General features: G+C 32.7%; 5 protein-coding genes across 9 annotated transcripts in view; 2 read left to right on the forward strand and 3 right to left on the reverse strand.

Annotated features, from left to right (window-relative positions):
* The window catches only part of LOC106101281 (bifunctional heparan sulfate N-deacetylase/N-sulfotransferase), a 105,210-nt gene extending 98,719 nt beyond the window's left edge, over positions 1 to 6,491 (reverse strand). For both annotated transcript variants that reach the window (XM_013280467.1, XM_013280450.1), the window contains exon 1: positions 6,274 to 6,491. The gene's annotated coding sequence lies outside the window, so the exon portion shown is untranslated. The remainder of the gene's footprint in view (positions 1 to 6,273) is intronic.
* A 191-nt stretch (positions 6,492 to 6,682) lies between these two features.
* LOC106101311 (39S ribosomal protein L47, mitochondrial) lies at positions 6,683 to 7,579 on the forward strand. Its single transcript, XM_013280491.1, has one exon. It carries the CDS (start codon positions 6,754 to 6,756, stop codon positions 7,522 to 7,524), a length of 771 nt encoding a protein of 256 aa, XP_013135945.1. The 5' UTR covers positions 6,683 to 6,753; the 3' UTR covers positions 7,525 to 7,579.
* Positions 7,580 to 7,848: 269 nt separating this feature from the next.
* Positions 7,849 to 10,523, reverse strand: LOC106101301. Its single transcript, XM_013280480.1, has 6 exons — positions 10,117 to 10,523; positions 9,849 to 10,007; positions 9,280 to 9,731; positions 8,949 to 9,129; positions 8,755 to 8,875; positions 7,849 to 8,531 (listed from the first exon to the last, which is right to left on the reverse strand). The coding sequence occupies exons 1-6, from the start codon at positions 10,393 to 10,395 to the stop codon at positions 7,861 to 7,863; spliced, it is 1,863 nt and encodes a 620-aa protein (XP_013135934.1). The 5' UTR covers positions 10,396 to 10,523; the 3' UTR covers positions 7,849 to 7,860.
* Positions 10,524 to 10,764: 241 nt separating this feature from the next.
* On the forward strand, positions 10,765 to 13,661 carry LOC106101159 (larval cuticle protein A2B-like). 2 transcript variants are annotated; one of them, XM_013280294.1, is made up of 4 exons: positions 10,765 to 10,805; positions 12,366 to 12,596; positions 12,852 to 13,025; positions 13,451 to 13,571. In XM_013280294.1, exons 1-4 carry the CDS (start codon positions 10,776 to 10,778, stop codon positions 13,556 to 13,558), a joined length of 543 nt encoding a protein of 180 aa, XP_013135748.1. In that variant the 5' UTR covers positions 10,765 to 10,775; the 3' UTR covers positions 13,559 to 13,571. The 2 variants fall into 2 exon arrangements, with proteins under 2 accessions (XP_013135748.1, XP_013135757.1); XM_013280303.1 differs by lacking the exon at positions 10,765 to 10,805 and adding an exon at positions 11,529 to 11,791 and having other exon boundaries at positions 13,451 to 13,661.
* A 171-nt stretch (positions 13,662 to 13,832) lies between these two features.
* Positions 13,833 to 19,348, reverse strand: LOC106101032 (mechanosensory protein 2-like). Of its 3 annotated transcripts, XM_013280109.1 has the most exons (8): positions 18,823 to 18,945; positions 18,705 to 18,746; positions 18,361 to 18,461; positions 16,941 to 17,096; positions 15,217 to 15,314; positions 14,645 to 14,806; positions 14,197 to 14,362; positions 13,833 to 14,015 (listed from the first exon to the last, which is right to left on the reverse strand). In XM_013280109.1, exons 1-8 carry the CDS (start codon positions 18,872 to 18,874, stop codon positions 13,881 to 13,883), a joined length of 912 nt encoding a protein of 303 aa, XP_013135563.1. In that variant the 5' UTR covers positions 18,875 to 18,945; the 3' UTR covers positions 13,833 to 13,880. The 3 variants fall into 3 exon arrangements, with proteins under 3 accessions (XP_013135563.1, XP_013135582.1, XP_013135573.1); XM_013280128.1 differs by lacking the exons at positions 18,705 to 18,746; positions 18,823 to 18,945 and adding an exon at positions 19,327 to 19,348; XM_013280119.1 differs by lacking the exons at positions 18,705 to 18,746; positions 18,823 to 18,945 and adding an exon at positions 19,115 to 19,272.
* Between the last annotated feature and the right edge of the window lie 392 nt (positions 19,349 to 19,740).

A 19,740-nucleotide genomic window follows, 5' to 3' on the forward strand; every position in this document is an offset into this window, starting at 1 on the left:
TAAAAAATCATCCAATATTATTGTAACACAATAAGGGTGCTTTTGCCTAAGATTATCCTTTGTTCTTCTTCGTCCTTTATTTCCGATATCTAATGGAAAAGCGATCTTAATAATGTAGGCAAATCCTTAACCTCCACGTTATACCGAAACAGAATTAAAAGGACTTAGGTAAATTATTCTAGCCCTTTCACATACGTATTATAAAGGTCGAAAAAACTCTATGTCCAAATACGCTCGGGACATCTACAAAAGGACGGAAAATCGAGAATGAGGAGAAAAGGATGTTTTTGGAATTCTTTTGCTCTACTTGCAAAAAATTTACTGTAAAATATGGCCATCTAACTTTTACCTCTTAATTATTAGAGTGTAAGGGCCTGTCCCACCACTGGTTGATAAAAGATCAGATATGTAGCTTAAAAATGACTTCACCGTCAGATAAGGTAAAAAAATCCGATATTTCCATCACATGTTTTACACGTTGGATTGTTATCAATTTACAATTTGGTGGGACAGGCCCTAAGACTCGTATTACATGGAACAGATCGAAAAGCCATTAAATCGTGATAAAAACTATTTTAGTTTACTGCTAATTAACTATAGGCATATTAACCTTTATACAAGGAATTTATTGTAGTTTTCATACTATGGACTACAATTGCAGGTTAGATTGGAGAGATTAACTAAGCATTCATTCAAATACGAATAAATTTATTTTAATTGTGATATCAGATATATTGGTAATATGACTCTTAATTAAAGTCTTCAATACCAGTAAATGACCGATTTCCAACGTTACTACTATATTGCAACGGTACGATGGAATGTTCGAGATAATTTATTCGAAGCTTACCTACCTATACGTAACTGCATACTCGAGATGCCTTTAGAGGTCTCGGTATAAAATTGTTCACGACTAGCGGCACCGTTTATTTTATATGGCAGCATATAAATATGCCAGGCCTGTTACCGCGGCGTAGCATCTTGTAAATTTACAATTCGGTATAATTAAAAAATAAAAAAGCTATGTAGTAGCTTCTTCGAACTGGCCATGACGCAATATATTTTTTACATCGCACAAGTCATGGGAACAGAGTGGTTGATTGGTCTCTCACCAAATCTGGAAACTTTAAACTGAAATCCGGGTGGTACAAACAAGAGCTTTTTTCCACTTACTTTGATTAAGAAAACATTTATAAGCAGTGATATTGTCGCTTGATACATCGTGAAATATTTACATCATTAAAATGCATGAATCAAATAATAAGTGTGTTTATGTAGTTGTTCATAATACTTAATCACATCTGTCATAAGACTCTATCTGGCATTATAATTATCTGCAGCACTCCACAAACCATATTAAAAATATGTATGTATGTAAAATATAATCCGGGAATCTAAGAAGCAGACAATACGTGTGGTTACAATGTAACTACTGACCTCTGCAAAAAACGATCCTCAGAAATAATAAATCCAAGTTATTCCAGTGGAAGTGATCAATTTTCTCAACAATTTCCCCGTCATCTCGAATCTTTTCAGAGAGCACAAAACATTTAGTCAATTCAGCGCACTGGAGTCGGGCCATAATAATAGAGCCTATTGGCGGGGAAGGACAGTCATCGCAAACATAAGCCATTAGCGTATTGTGCGACTTCTTTCAATGGTGCTCCTTATTTTCTCGAGTTTTTTGTTAAATTCGTATAACCTACGAGAAATACTGTACAGCTGAAATGACAACAATGGATACGTACTCTTTTTTACAAGAAATGGCCCTTTTTTCGTTTATTTCGCTTACAACCAATTTTTGTTAAATTAATATCACTAGTCGAGAGGTCAAAAGTATAAGGAATTATTTATCCGATGTTAGTAAGAGTTAAATTTGGTTTATATTTTACGAATACTTTCAAATGGATTTTCCATACACATTAAAGAAATAATGTAATAATGTTAATGTTAAAACTATATGAAAAAATATTGCGATTGTGTTTAAATAAAAAAGTAAATGTAGAAAGTAGAAACTAAGAATAAGAATAAGAATAGAATATAATATTGGCTGGTGAAATGGAATCGTCATAAATTAAATAATAAAATATACTGCAACCTTAAGAGTAAGGCCTTTGCTCTTCAGGTTTCGATATTTTTATTAAACAAGAGTAATATAAGTTCACAACTTTACAGTCGTACATAGATATATGTCCAGTGAAACAATTATACAAATCTAACCACAACACATACGTTTTTTAACAAACAAGGTGAGAGATGTAACCGCAAGCTCGGTAGCGGGTCGCGTGCAAACGACAGACGATAGCCGAGCGGATCCGGCCATTCAGCTCGGAACAAAGCGCTCCTGATCTAATCAACGCAACAATACACCTCGGATTCACAATTTAGCTGCGAAACAAGCCGCTCTCCACTCGTGCCGACACGCCCAATATTTTAAATTACGAACAATATTACACGGCTCGGAAACAAACGAGTCCATTGTAGGCCGTGTGCGCCCGACAGCCGGCTCAGATAACGTGCGACCTCCCCGACCAGCCCGGCACCCGGAATGAACCTCGCGCACAACAATTAAAACGTTCATCTTGGCCACGTTCAGCAAAGGACGAGGAAATTAACAAACATTGCTTTTGATATATGTTTTAATCAGATATTTAAATCACATACCTACATCAAAATAAATTTGCAAAAAGAAACAATAATGTTTAGCGAGACACGTTTTTATTAAAAGTCCTAACTTATCTGGATACCGTCGACGTAACACCTGGCGCCGTGGAACATGCAAATTGTGACACTTAACGTGGGCGACCAGAAAGCGACACGAAATTGCTCGTGTTACTGGAGCGAGAGACATTACGCGGATAATTTGGCACTGATGGCTTAATCACAGGCTCACGGGATAGACAATTGACCCTCTTTCCGCCCTGAAATATTGCCAGGGAAACGTTACGGCGTTACGGTGTCGCCGAGGCGGAAAGCTACTACAGCCGGTGGCGCGCGCCGGAACAGCGAAAATAATGTTTGCTGCTGTTCCGGGGTAAAAATTGGGTTCCTCCCAGTTTAAGAATTATGTCGTTATCTTTTTAACATGAATACTATAACTAATTTCATAGATTTAACTACCAAATTCTACATAATTTGAAACACGTAAAAACTGGAGAACAACATATGGAATATGTATTAATAGAAGTTGACTTAATTTTAAAAATGTGGAGAAGAGAACTAGTGCAATATGAGCAAAAATAATGTTTAATTCGAAATTGAATTCCTTATATCAATCGAATAGAAAGTAGCCCCTTAACAATGACGGAAGGAATAGAGGTACATCTTATTTATTCGCTTCGATAGCTTTGATCTTCGACCCTTTGAAAAACGTCACTCAAGATTCACAGAATACGCTTAAGTTAATGGTTTTCTGTTTAAGTCTTTCTTATTGTACGTCTGTGGAATTTACATTTCAAACATTCTTGGAATATTTTTCTTGGTCATATTCGCAGCTTATTGCCGTAATTATTGGAATATTTTTAAAGTAATGTTTTATTCAATTACAGATTTCTTTCATTGTAAGCACCATTCGTTTACTTTTAGTTTGTTTATCTGTCTCTAAGAAATTACTATCGGATACACCTAAAAGGTCATCCTGAAGTGCAATTCGTCGTCTTCTACACGGATATTTATATTGATATCTTATGTATATGTAAATGTTATATTAAGTTTTCATAATTCTCTAAAGAAGTAACAAACTCGCCGCATGTATCATGATATTAAGACGAGTTAATTATAAACACGTAATACAGAGAAGGAACGCGACGGCTCCAGAGTTATCTGATAAATAATTAACAAAAAGTGAAAGCCGTCGCCTCAACATTCAGGTAACTAATTAATTTACTGTCAACTGATTGCTTTGAGTGTACATCATCAATTGTAAATTACTACGGCAAAGCAAAATACGTAAGAAAATTCAATAGCAAAAGCTCGATAATTAGGCACAAAATGATTACCTAATTAATTAATTTATGATTAATCAATGAGAGGACTGAGAACTTCATAAGAAAGTGAACATTTTAATGTCATTAATATTACCGCTAACTCCCGCATTAGGAGCTAAAGGACCGCTAAGTGACCACCCAACTATTCTGTAGTGTCAATTTTGTTAGACGAGCTTACCATAGGGGTCATAAAAATAATAATGCAATGCATGAGAGAGTTACATATTAAAGACAGCAAAATCAAATACATTCGTCGTGCTACAAGGGGGAGTGTGCAACGAGCGTGCAATACAAAGCACGTACTTGTATGAACAAAGCTCGGCTGATTTAATCAACGTGTCAATACATCGCCCTCCGATGTGATTATAGCATGGGAATTAATATTCACAGCCAGTCCTATCTTATATCAAACTTATGTAAACTCTCACGTCTCAAGTAAAATACACAGAAACAACATTCGATCGAATGTGTTCATCCAGACTATCTTCTAAACCTGTGCCAAATTTCATGGAGATCCGTTCAGCCGTTTAGGCTACAAACGCTAACATCTATCCATTCATCGTAACTATCACATTTATAATATTAGTAAGTAAGATTGCCTTCTAAATATTTTAAATAATATTCCTTTACAAAGTCGAAAAATAAAAGAACCAATTATCGCCACAAACTTCTCAGCATTATATTTCCGTGGTGGAGTTGTGTGTGTTGAGTTGTAAAATGTTATTTTATGATCCAATCTTTAACTGTGCGATATTCGATTTGACATTGTAGTCAGGATCAAAGACGGTACTTTATAAAAATTTTAATAGCCCATCGTCGACACTAAACAGTCGACAGTTTCCTGTCCAGTTGTGATTTCAATTTTCGTAACACTTGTATAAAACATTGGCATCCCATTCATTCCTTTCAGAAAAACAGAGATAGCAATGTTAACAAGTGTAACTGGCAATGGAATTTCACGGTAACGTTGAGATGTCTCGTCATACATGATTTCGAATGACGAATACGTGAATCACGTGATTTAAACGTGCACCTATAAAACAAAGGCGTCGAGTTCTAAATTATCTCGTAATCTTGTATTAACGTAAACACTAAACTTATATAACAAATGCATATAGAGAAAATAATATTAATAAAAAGTTTATATTTATTTAAGTGTATTCAATGTAAAATGGGATGTAATTCAACCTTTTTTTCACATTCCCCATAATATGAGTTTAATACACAAGAATTAATTTTTATATACTTTCAATATATTTACATACATATATTGTGTGTAAAATAATAAATATTCTTTACACTGTTTAACTTAGTAACGGTGTAAACAAAGTGTGGACAAAGACCAAACAAAAAAGTTAGTAAATAATACTTTTCTACAACTTATAGACAATCTATTCATTGTTTGTTGTTAAGAGTACATACTATCTTGTTTATTTAGTTTACTGTCTAGTCATTTAGTACACAATATTACTCTCTTTACTTTTGCCATTAGATTTGGTCGAAAGATGGTACGCGCTAAAATTGCACAATTTCATACTGTATTACTAGTTAAGAACTAATGGTGGTCCAAGCTTCATCTGTACTACCAATGTAACTTCCAGCCTACCTTATATTATTACAATGAAGCTACAAATTCCAACAGGTCTAGCAGTAGAGCAAATAAACCTGTTAAGTTACTATATTTAACAATTAACAAGTTTTTTATGTTTCTAAACAAAGCAAATTTCAAAACACTTTTTTGAATTCAGATATCCGTTTATATTTTACCATTGGTTACTTTAAAATAAAATTAGCCAAAACACATTTCTTATCTACCTTACAGATATTTTTGAATTTGGAAGGCATAGAAGCAAACAGTGGAAGGTTATTATCCAACAATGGGTAAAGGCTGTTGATGATACATTTATGTGGGTATGTTTTAAAAAATAAATTGAAACATCAAAAAATAAATATCAATTCAATTAAAAAAGAAACTACGAATTTACGAAAACTATTGTAACATGTTTATGTTAAAAAAAAACCATTTTAAGAAAAAATATTAAAATGACTAAGATCACTGTTTCAATGTAAGTAAGGTACATAATAATAAACTTTGGGGTTATGTTTTACCACCAAAGTAGTTCCGACAAAGTAAAATAAATTTCGAAATATTTTTTTACAAAGTAAGTCATTTGAAAGAATGACGTATAAATAAATAATAGACGTTAAAGTCGCCTAGAATACCGAGCATAGTTAGAACACCAGTTTCATTCAAAACAAAAATAGTAGCAACAAATAGCACTGTTACCTTCTAATGACTCCTCAGATTCGGTTACATCGACGACTTATAAAACAGATCACACTTAAAACACACTTTTTCAACAAACACTTTCACTGTAGTACTTTTAATTTAAATTAGAGTATAATAGTATTATCATTAACTATTCACTGTTTAGCTGCAAAAACATTCCCAAACAAAACTCGACAGGCAGACAGACTCTGTTGTGTTCGTCATCCGCTGATTTTGACTGCGCCACAGATAAAAACTAAATATATTTTCGTGTTTTTGTAGTTTTATTAAGTAATTTTAGTTTTATCGAAATAAGATCTAAGTAAAGCATTCAATAGCGAATAGTTTCATTTTTACCAAAAAAATCTCGCTTTAATCTAATAGTAATGTTTTTGAAGGGTCTTCTTTTGATGTATAACTGACATTTAGAATAATTTTGACATTTAATTATAGGTTAGGTTGTGTTATGTGTATTGGATAAAAGTAAACTTATTTAAAATGAACTTTTCTATAATTAAAAGTGTTTGTAGACATGCCTCTGCTTTATATTACCAATCAAGAAACGTAACATTCGCTGCCTTGTCACTTCCAGCTAGAACTATTCACACCACCCGACCTAACAATGATTTGATGGAATTTTTTGATACTAAGAAAAATTGGAGTGAGACAAATATAAGAGTGGGCAGATCTTGGAAATTGGATGAATTAAGAATAAAGTCGAATGTGGATTTGCATAAACTATGGTACGTACTACTTAAGGAGCGAAATATGCTTTACACTATGGAGCATGAATGTAATGAGCAAACACGATTGTTTCCTAACCCTGAACGAATTGATAAGGTTCAAGAGTCAATGAGTAACATTGAGACAGTTATCAGAGAACGCAATGTTGCATACTATAAGCTAGAAACTGGTGAAACTGGCGAACGGCCAGTAGAAGATGTGATCAACATATTTGGTCTACCAGAAAAATACAATAAACAAGAGTACTATATACCTCAATTTATGAATAGCAGGTGGGTCAGGCCTTACTTAGAACATGGCTATATAAACAGTTTTGCTGTCAAGAAATTTTATAGACTTTATAAAGAAAAACAGTACAATATAGCAAGAAAAGCCCGTAATAGAGACTTCAATCATGTGCAACAATTACTAAAACGTTTCCCAAACATGGATATGGAAAAGTTGAAAGCTGAATATCCAAATGTTGATATAGAAAAAGCTAAGAGAAGTAAAAAAGCAAGAGGGCATTACATGCCTTTGTACTAGCATCATTTATATTAATGTTTTATGATTATTTAATAAAAAATAGAGTCAATGATAATGGTATTTTATTTTTATGCAGATATGTTAAGATGTAATATAATACAGGAAGTGATCTATTACTGAAGTTACAAATGGTTGATTTATTTGAATTATGGTAAATGTTTTGCTTTAGTGAGATAAGGACAGGTTTTTTTAGATAAGCAAAATAACTTTTTCAACAGTCCATGTATCTTAAAATGGGAGTAATAAAATATGAGCATCATAATGTAACTGTTTATATTAATTTGTAACATAAGACACTTAATTAGATAGAAATAAAACAGAAAATTTTCACAAATCTTATGAAAAATTTATTAATGTTGCCAGAAAATCTATTTTCTCAAACACTTTAAAAGTGTTGGGAAGTGTATTATTATTTTTCAGTTTTTGAAACATAATTATAAGTTCTTTCATTAATGTATATATAGAACGATACTGTTTTATGAAAGGTACAGTTACATTATATGTACAAAATTCAGAAGATGGTTCACTCTTATCAATACTGCCTTTAGTTAGACCATCATTTAGGCAATCCAATACATTTTGAACATTTTGTACACTATATGCATCTAGATAAGCATTTAGTGTAATATATAATGCAAACACTACATAATTTTGAGGTATTCCATGAGGGTCTTTTACAAGGTTTGGATTGAATTTGGGATATGGATTGGAACTGTCAGAGACTGGAAGATTTTCTTTATGCATCTTGTGTAATATTTTTGATAAGTAATGTGACATGCTTTTCACTTTTCTTATTTTTAATTTATTGTCTAAAAATATTCCCAAGTCGACATTGCTTGTTGGGTATTTTTCCCATTGTGAATTTCCTAAAAATTCAATCAGAATTTCTATAATGTTTTCTTTTGCTGTAGGTATTGTTGACTGTAAATGTATAGTCCCGAGAATATTTTGCATGTAAGTTGGTTGTACATTTTGTAGTATTTTGAGTACTGAGTCATGAGGAAGTCCTGAAATGTAAGTAAACAGCTTTATATTATAATTAAATAATATTATAAGTGTGTTAAGGTTCTATATACAGTATTTATTACTTTTTTGTAAATATCACACATAGTAAATATTTTTCACTCCTTATAAAATAGCATAGCAATATCTGACTATGTTAAATGTCTATTAAAATCATGAAGGATAGATGGTCCATAAAAAATATATTCAAATGAGTATAGAACTTACCTGAAATAATTTTATAAAACTCCTTTGCAAATGCATTGCAATATTTGCCAGTATTAGGATAGTCACTATTTGAATTATTTTCGCAAATGTAAAAAGTTTGTATGATTGAATTAAGCCACATCTAAAATAAAATAATAATTGAAAATTGTAATACCAATTAATTAATTAACATTTAAAAACGTTAAAATACTAACAGTCATAATCCTTATGTGTTCTTCGGGATATGAAAGGTGTACCATATAAGAAAATATCCTTAAGATTTGTCTACAATTATTATTCACAGCTCCAGTGAATAAAATATTGTCAGACCATAAAACAAAAGCCATTAGTGGTCTGTGTGATCTCATTATGTGACACCCTGTGTTATTACTGTACCTAGAATTAATAAAAAAAAATTATCATTGATAAGAATCTTCTACATACAAAGACAGATTTTTAATTTCAATAAACAAAAAATCTAATTAGAAGTTGCCACTAACTTATTAATTTAACAAATGATGTTTATGTATTACTATATTTCCTTACCTAGAATGCCATATTACTAAATCAAGCTGCAACAATTCGATAATACTTTCTAATACAGCCATGAGTCTATTAATTCTGTCTTGTCTATTCAAAGTTTCATATAATTCAAGTTTTTGTTTTTGCCAATGTAAGCCTTTAACACTGTCTTTCATTTCTTCGGGAGTTATTTCATATTCATTTATCAAAGGTTCATCAATACTCTCTGAACTTAGTTCATATTCCAATCTATTCATGCAATATTTAACAATTCCTTTATTATATTCATATTTATCTCTATTTGTGAATGTATTCTCTTTTCTATCCATAGAGGATGTTAGGAAATCATTGTAACATTTTCTTATGGTCTTCATTAAGCATGGTGGATGAATACTAAACTGTTGTGAAAGAACATCTTGACATTTTTCTAATAAATATGCCACTGTGTAATCTTCATCTGGATCTTCATGGGCATTCTGAAAAAAAATAGTACAGAGTTAACATCAGATTGATTCAAGGTTTATTGTTAAATAAGAACCATAAACACAGGCTTTGGCAAATGTATGTTGTTTAAATACAAGTAAAAGATTTACCAGCATTATTTCCACAATGTTTTTCAGAATATTTGCTGATAAATATTGATTAGATGTAAGACATATAAAGCAGACTTCTAATGCTTCTGACCATGTGCCCGATTTGATTTCTATTTGAAATGATTCCTCTCCGTATGATGGTATCTGATTTATGTTCGGCTGTAAATTTAAAACATTTTTTTCATGTTATGAATGGAAATGCTTTGATTAATATCAAAATACAGATTATTAGACGAAATTCTGAAGTGGTTAAGTTAAGAATACTTACAGTATTTTTATTATTTTGATGATTGCAATCGCTTCCATTTATACATTGCGGTAGATATACTAACTTAAATCTTTTTCCATAATCGTAATACTCCTTATATGATACTTGTTCACAGGCTTTTACGAAGTTTTTTCTTTTCAATGCTCGTAGTTCTTCTTCCGTCAAACAGTTTTTTGAATTTGATGGCATATTTTGATCCTCAACGTTCTTTTCACTTACAACTTTAAGTTTTCCTTCTTCATTGCCACTTACTTTTGTCTTTTTCCTTTTTGGGCTCATATTAATGTTGAAGTATTTCCAATAATCTTGTACTGTACGAAAACATAACCTTGTTGTTTGTTATGAATTCCACAAAAATTGTTTTGACTGAATTTGAATTTGAAGTTTTGACAGAATTTATTTTTTGAAAGATTTATGGCCTGGCTATTGGGCCTTTAAGCCAGAGAGATAGTTTTGAATTGTGTTACAAGTATAACCAGTTTTAAGATTGTGGCAATTAAAAAATATTTTCAGTTCAGTTCCGACCCTCTCTAGATTTATTCAAGTTTCCAGATTTCTCTATCCCCGTCTGCGGTATATTATCAAATATCAATTCAATAATCGCGAAAGTCAAATGGATAGCTTTAGTTATTTTTACAAAGAGTGCAAATTATTGTAAAATGAAGTTACGATTAAGCGCGGTAAATTCCGTAAGATTAGTTTTATTCAATCAATGTTTATGCATGTAATTACCTTTTCTTCTCAGTTTTTTGACAATATTTACATTATTATTGATATTGGAATATTTATCTGATTAGTTTGGATTTTCTCATTTTTATATATGATACTTGTTATACACTTATTTAAGTGGAATTTTTTAAGTGAAGTTAAAAGTTCGTAGATCAATCTTAGCGATAAGCGATAATGAGGTAAAATTAGATTATTTTCAGTTACGGGAATAAAAAGTACGCGCATTAGATAACGCATTTGCGTGAGAAAGGAACACAAAAAAACGTGCAAAACTTACATGATTTGTATGTAGGCCTTGTTTCAGCCGAAACCTATATCTGAAACCTAGGGGGTTTTTCAGAGACTGGATTTCCATTTGGTACACAACTTTCTCGCTTCATTCATTTTTATACGTTTAAAATCTACTCATACATATATGTACTTAAGTACATATGCTTGTCGTATACAGTTATCAAGAGAATCCAAATTAATCTCCCAAAAATTGACTGCAATTTTTTAAAAACGAAAGTCATTCATACATCATAATAGATTATCATTTTATCCCTCTACATCCATAACTATAACTTTTCATTCTTTTGCAATTCTTTCTTACTTATAACATCTACACGCATGTTGCATTCAATTTTGATATAGAATAATTGATAAACTTTTCAAATATTAACAGCTTATAAGAGTCATGAAATTATTCGATGGTGAAAATGTAAAAATAAGCCCATCTGTACCAATTAAATTTATCGTGTTCATTGAAGTAGTGCCAAATATTGAAAATTATTGTTTCATAGTTTGTACGCAACAGAATTGAATAAGTTCGCAATTGCACCCATACTTTCATGAATAACGGTTGCTATAAAGCCACAATACCCTCGACTCCGACAACAGTCCTCTAGGGAAGCGCGTGCCAACACAATATCCAAAAAAATTCAACGCGATGGCTGCTTATTTTAAGGTACTTTAGCTAACCTTGTGTCGGGGTACCAGTTAAATATTATTAAATATTTGGGCTAAATATTGATTTTTTGAAGTGTTAGCATTACGCGTAAAATACATGGGTATTAAAAATAACAGAAGACAGAAGTGATTTTACATATTCACCGTATCAGAGGTTCTGTTGCAAAGTTTTATCGAAGTTAACATTAGTGTTGCTCTGAGCGTCTAAATCTACACTTAACTGTAGATTCAATCGTCATTAATGATACCCTTAGTAATCACTTAACGTATCAAAGTACGGCTGTAATGTTAAAAAAATCATGAATGGGTTAGAAAAAGATCGATACAATTGTGAAATAATTATTGACATCAAATTTTCATTGCCATTGCTATTGAGTAACTTTCCTCGGTATCAGTTGACCGTGAAGGTCGTCACACTTTTTAGCATCCGCCGTTTGTAAGATAACGTTTTTTTTCCGATCAGTAGACAATTTCTAACCTCCATAGTGACATACTTTTAGTTGGTCAACAATGAAACTTTAGATATAAGGACAGTGAAACAAAGTTAATTTTAATGTTGCATTTTGTTTTAGATATTTGCCGTAGTGGCTCTTGTCTCAAGTGTCTCAACAAACCAAGCGCCTGGTGGTTATTCCTATAACCGATTCAGTGGTCCTGTTAGTGGGCAAATAGTAGAAGTCGAAGTGCCTGCTGCAAAAAATATTGCAGCACAACAACACGCGAGTTACGGCTACGATCATAACGCCGGTCAAATAGATCCTGAAACGGCAAAGTACGCTCGCTTGAAAACTGTCGACTATGTGGTAAGGTTTTTTTTTGTATATTAGTTTTGGTAACATCTTACTTAAAGTTTTACATAACAAGTTAACAAAGTGCTTACTTTGACTGTTATGTTATGGCGTGAATTCTTATTTAAATGCATTAATATTTGAATTACATTACATGTTACGTGTTTAATTTACTTTATAATACTGAGTTTTATCGCATTATTTCATTAATTATATATTTTGCTTATATTCATGTAATACTAGTGTTATTACTTTTTTTTGTGATTATAGGCGAAACCCGATTATCACTATGCGTACGGCGTGGACGATCCCCACACAGGCAATCAACAGAACCACAAAGAACAGCGTGAAGGAGATGTCGTCAATGGAGAATATTCATTAGTCGAACCGGACGGTTCTCTTCGTATCGTCCGCTACACCGCTGATCCTAAAAATGGCTTCCAGGTAACGAAATAACATGTTTCAAAATTATTAGATTATTAAATGCTTTAACAATCAAGTCGGTGACCTATCGGTTGTTTCTAAAGCTATCGTTGATTAGATGAAGCGAACACAATAAACGGTTACCGTTGTGTTTTCAGTATAAAAAGTCTGTTTGATGTAAAAACTGATTTCAGTCGCCGCGAAATGTAGGCCAATAACATTTTGTAATTTTATAATTATTTTGAAGAGTTACTAATAATTGTCTGAGTAATAACGTAAAGAAATGAGCAATACTGAGTTTATGGAAAGACTTACGACACTAGAAGTCGAGCTATGGTGCGGCTGAGGTTTTTAGGTTCGAAGTTAAATTATGTAATGGCTCGTACAGTGTTTTGAGCCAGGACCTTTGCCTTGAATTTTAAATAAGTGTTTTTTTTTCTCTGCAGGCAACGGTGCACAAGCAACCTGCAGCACAAGCTCAACAACAGCAGGTAGAACAGCCAGTTCACTACGGTCGTAGGAATCAGGAAGAAGATGACTCCAGAGAGTACTAGTTTTAATTATTTTGTAAGAAAGTCGTTTGTAAGCGTTTTAGTTTTGTACTGTTGATTATTTATTTATGAACTATTTTTAAGTTTTGGAAATAAATAAGTTAAAACCAAGTTTCAAGTTTCTTATCAGTTTCTAATCTATCTTTGATATAATATATTTGTAAAAAGTTATCGTACTGAATATAAACGAAAAACTAATAACAGTGGACAACATTTAAATAACACGTCAAAAGATAATTTAATCTTTTATTATAATTTTACTTAAATTATGAACACATTTACAAAAACTCTACACTTAACTGTTTATTCTCGAAGATATTGACTATTAAATTGGTAATGACGGCGACATACTTGGTCCTGCCCCTCCTAAGAACGTTCTCAAGAAATCCATCGGGAAGGGGAATATTATCGTAGAATTCTTCTCTGCTGATATCGTATTCAGTGACTGCAAATATCGTAGCTGAAAAAATGAAGAAAATTCAAATGCATTAGACACGTACATCCGCCGATAGAACGTTAAAGTTAAAGTTACAGCTTATCACAGTAAAAATAATAAATTAAATACCTGCTCCGGACACCTTATTATAAAAGAACTTCGATATTGATAAAGGTTTACTATATTTAACAGTGCGTTCACTTACTTGCAATGCCATAGGATTATCAATCATAACCAGTGAAGCTTCTCTAAGCGCTTTGGATGCTTTTATTTCACCTTCAGCGGCTATAATCTTTGCTCTTGCTTCTCTATCCGCTTCTGCCTCTGCCGCCATTGCTCGCTGCAGTTGCACCGGCAATCTTACATCTTTGCTAAAAGTAGCATCATTTTACATTTGTCTTTCTTAAAAAAATAAAGGTATCAACTTTTCAAACACATTTAACTTATTAGCGCAGTTTTAGCTACGCTTACGGTAAAGGAAAAAGTGAAATCAATCACACAGCCTGCACATATCTGTGAAGATATGAAAAATGCCAGCATTTTTAACTACTGACTCCCCTAATTTAAGGTAGGAGCCCATCACCGGATACATCAACTAATAAAAGTTGACTGAGCTACATGTCATTTTCCACATTACGTATACAAAGACTAACATTTCAACTCTTTCAACTTCAACGCCCCAGGGATCTGTGGCCTCGTCGAGGTTGGCCTGCATCATGTGACTGATAGCTTCTCGGTCAGACAGCAGTTGTGCCAGGTCCCGCATGCCCAGCACGTTACGAAGTGTCGTCGCGGCTAACAGACGGGTAGACGCACTGCAATATAAAACCTTTATGAAATACGTGACATTACATTTTCTATACAATTTACTGGGTTAGTCAAATAATTTTACAATACCAAGCATGATTTAGTTTTAATTACTGATATTATAAATGCAAAAGTTTCGATGGAAGGATGTATGTTAAATATTGTAACCTAAACTGCTGTACGGATTTCGATTTCAAGCATAGACGTAGAGGATAGTCCGTAAACACATAGGCTACTTACTTTTGTTTTCATTTTCACGCGGACGGAGGCGTAGGCGAAAGCTTGTAATTATTTAATTTGGAATAAAATGATAATAGAAAGACGGTCCTGAGATCTAGTGCGATTATCGGATCGTAATAAATGCCGTTATTTGTAATGTATATGTTTATGTGAATTTAAATGAAAAAAAAATTGTCACCTGTAATCTGCAACACGAACAACTGCATTTAAAGGCTCCTTTATCCTGTAGTACACTACAGCGTCAACAGCTACCGTTACAGAGTCTCTCGTAAGAACCTTTAAAGAAGAAAATAATAACATTATACTGTGAAGTAACTCAAAACGAACTAAAAACAGTATCAAATAAATCAACAAAACTACATATTTTGACTACAGTATAAAAATTCAAGAATTTTCGCATAAAAAATTGCTGGACAGATGTTTTTTTACTGGAACGCAATTAAATCTCGAATTGCTGTCGGTTTTAATATCGGTAGCCATCAATCCGGCTGACAAATGAGGTCGGTACTGTGAGATATCCGTTCACGAATACTGAACATCTGACTTGCTTAAATAAACACATCACAACCAGAATTATGATATTAACCATTTATTTACAGATATATCGATTGAAAGAAATATGTAAATACAAAATAATATTCGTTTGTTCCTAAATTCACCGTTTGATAACGCGAATACAATGATTTACAAAATAAAACATGCGTTCAGAATTTTAAATACGATATTGGAAGGCCAGCATTTGTTCGCTACTTAGTGATGAATTAAAAATAAAAAAAACTAGAAATAAGGACTTGTAGCATCTCTTATTCAGTGCTAACGTAGCTTTCTAATTGACAACATTTTTTCGAAATATCTATTACTTTTGGAGTTAAGTCGTTACATACAAAAATACAAATCTTCTAATAATATCTATGCATCTAAAAATATTTTCGTTACAATATCTGTATAGAAGTTTGTGCCTAGAAGATAAATAACACAATAGGTGCAAATACAGAAAGGGGGCAGAATGAAGGATTTTAATTAAAGAGAATTTGGTAAATACTCGTATTTCAAATTGAACTGCAAAATTATCATAAATCACAGAATGATTACTCTAGTGCATATTTTTGGTTAGCAAGTGGAGCCGTCGACCTGAGCCACTTCAGCTTGTTTCAATGCACCGTTTGACGTATGCATAATGACGTAAAGATTTGGAATATTTTCAATCTAAACACATCAAGAAGTTATTAATAGTACTGAGAATGACCACAAAATACTAACAAGTTCGCAAATGTGTTGAGTTTTAACTGATTCATGGAAACGTTTTTGAAGCGATTAATTTTAGAGCAGTATCTTATGATATTTTATAATAGTGGCCATTAAACGTATTAAATATGTTTAAAAAATAATGTTTGATCGTAGATTAAATTTATTTCAGGAAGTTGACTCTTATAAAGATTTTTATATCGTAAAGTGTGTTTTCTTCATACTGTACAGCATAAAGTATTAATAGATGCAATGTGAGGTTCGGTACCAGACGATTGGTAAACAATAAGCGATTGTTTGTGCGTTGTAAAACTTTGATTGATGCCTTACGGCCGCATCAATTAATCGCGGCCCATCGCACGCGGTGTGAGAAACATCTGGGTTAACTGTTTTCAATACCAATGCCGCTGCACACCCGCTCGTATCTTGTTTCTTTTACACATTACCATGACTTAATCAAGCATATGTTAGTTCTTTTTCGTTCACATTTATGATTATTTGTGAATCAGGTTAATTTAAGATATGATGCATGCATAGATCAAGTGACACGAGAGAGATGCCTAATCACACTAAATAGGAGTCTGTTATACGCCTATAAGTTACTTGCATATATGAACTTATAATTTTTTTTATAGTTCGATATAATGCTTTATATACCTCCTGTGGTGGAACATCGAAAGACACTGTCCTCAGATCGACTTTCCTGTAAGTGTCGACGCATGGTAACACGAAGAATAGACCAGGACCTCTCGCTCCGCCTTTCCGTACTCGACCTAATCGGAATATCACTGCTCTTTCGAACTCTTGGACAACCTGGAAAATTACCATAGAGGCAATTAAAGTCTGGAAATCACTTCTTATATATTTATTTTATTAGTATCAAATATCATTCCAACTAAATTAAAAGCATACAGAGCTTTGGATGCTTGCCTTGTGTAGAACATACATAATAGTTCAGGACACCTGATAAAAAGTAGTAGTTATTTCGTTATCTATTACTATGTATATTGAATTATATTGCCTTGTAATCTGCAGGTCTTGGGTTCGAACCCCGATTCGATTCGTTCGAATCGATTTTTGAATTCCATATGTACCCTAAGTTCTACCGGTGAAGGAAAACATCGAAGAAACAGTGAAGAAATTTTAAGATATGTGTGATGTCAACCAACCCGCACTGGGCCAGTGTGGTTGACTATGGCCTAGTCACCTCTAAAATAGGGTAGGTTTCAAGCACCTCAGTGGGGACAAAGAGTAACCTGATGATGATATTCAATTCAAACGGAGCAATTTCAGTTAATTTTTATTTAAATATTTGGTTATGAGAATTTGCAATACATTTAATAAATCGTACGCGTTAAAACACACAAACAACATAAACCCAACATTAGCATATATCAATAGTAATATATAAATTCAGTTAGTAACGTATTATGTGTGAATTTTATTGACTACGATATGTTATGTAAATATTCATAAAATTAAAATGTTTATTTTAGAAATCAATTAGATCAATGGTGCAAATAAATTCGCTATAAAATGTTTCGCACGCCTGTTTTGTACACAGATAAAATACGAAAATAGTTTAATTGGCTTCACTTGCAGAACACTGAGGTAATTTTACTTGCCGCAATGAACCGCGCAATCTGTTTACACTGACCCTACCTAAGCGAGTATTTTAAACAATTCATGGTTTATTTACTTTTAACATTTTTAAAATATTTCAAATGTTTCTTATCTTGAATTTTACATACAGACTCTACATTTAGTACTACGAATATAACAACCTACACTTCAGTTATGTAACTATAAAATCGAATTGTCTTTTTAATTAAAGTTTTAAATGAAATGTTGTAATATCAATCATTTATGTAATTTTAGTGTGTAATAGAGTTACTGTCAGTAGGAACAACACGAAATTTATTTAAATTTAACCTTCCTAACGAAAACTAAAAAGCACGTATAGCACTTAATTTCTTTTATACAATTTTTTTTTCTTCAATTAGTCTTTTGTTAATTAACTGTATTAGTATGTTACGCACATATAATGAAAACCATTTATATTTTTTCTTAATTTCACCTTAAAGCATTCGAACAGTGAGAAGGGGAATGTAATGATGACCAGAAGGAAGGAGAGGAATGTAGCGAATCTCTCAACACATCCAACTGCCTCAGGATTCGCTGTCAACAATTAAAAAACTTTATAAAACCCGCTACAAAACAAATCGAAAACTCATACACTACTCTACCGTGTATTATGAAAGAACTTATCAAGCTTTCGGTTTACATTTTTATTGATTAATCACGGATTGATAAATTTCTTAGTTATTTCGGAGACCAATTATCAGAATTTAATAATTTTCACGAATTAACAAACTATGTTAAAACAGTACGATTACTTTTGTTCCCTTACATAGTACTTACGCATTTGTATCGTGATAGCGCAAGACGTACCCGTATCACAATCTAAAACGTTTCAATGCACAGACATTAGATTAATGTAAATTATTGTTTAAACAGATCTCGACAACGATTTACTTACGACTGGGTACATTATCGCGCCTAGTGCTATGAGATCTTAACTCTGTTTGCATATTAAACGGTTCTAATTTATTTGTTTAATTAATACGGCTAATCGAAATTATAAACGCTCATAACAGCGTATTACCCGGCTAACAATCGCAGACTGCGCTAACTTACTGTCAGAAGAGGCCGCATGTTTACCCGACCTAAAAAAAATACCGATTCCTAAAAATATCAATTACATTTCGTCGTCCGGCAACAATACGTTGTAAATCGAGGTCGTAATATACTTTTAGTTTAGAATTATTTACGTATTTCGAGGTAGCACTCCACTTCGCCTGAGTCCTTGTCGTAGCAACCGAAATCCATGGAATATTTGACACCGCGCAGTGTATAGCGCATTGATTTGTTAAGATCGTTGGTAAGTGGTCGCGATGTTAGCTACCCGGTGTCTGTAGGGACACTAAGAAGCCGGGAACCACGGAAGACCAGGCTTATGCCGACAATAAATAAATAAACGCACTTTCAGGCATAACGTCGAGCGAGCACGGCCGCACACGCCGCTGCGAACTACAAAATTGTTGAATTTAGGTATTCCCGAAACTATTCGCTACGTTAGGATACTTTATAAGAGGATGTTTAGATAATAACTTACTAATACAGATGTTAATATGTTTATGTTGAGTTGCCAAAAACTTTGAAATATGTAAATATTTGTAATAGATTTTTAAACCTTATATTTTAAACAGACATTTGTGTGCTAATTACATTTAGCATGGATATATGAGTGTAAAATATAGTAAATTTAGTTACTTACATTGCCATTCGGAACGAAAAACATTAAAATGTAAATAGCAATAATTTAATTTGTTAACTATAAACATAACAGTGAATCTAAAGACACATTTAGTTCAAAGCCATTCCTTTACATCTGGTG

Source organism: Papilio polytes, unplaced genomic scaffold (genome assembly GCF_000836215.1).
Source record: "Papilio polytes unplaced genomic scaffold, Ppol_1.0 DF824303.1, whole genome shotgun sequence".
Lineage (NCBI taxonomy): Eukaryota > Metazoa > Arthropoda > Insecta > Lepidoptera > Papilionidae > Papilio > Papilio polytes.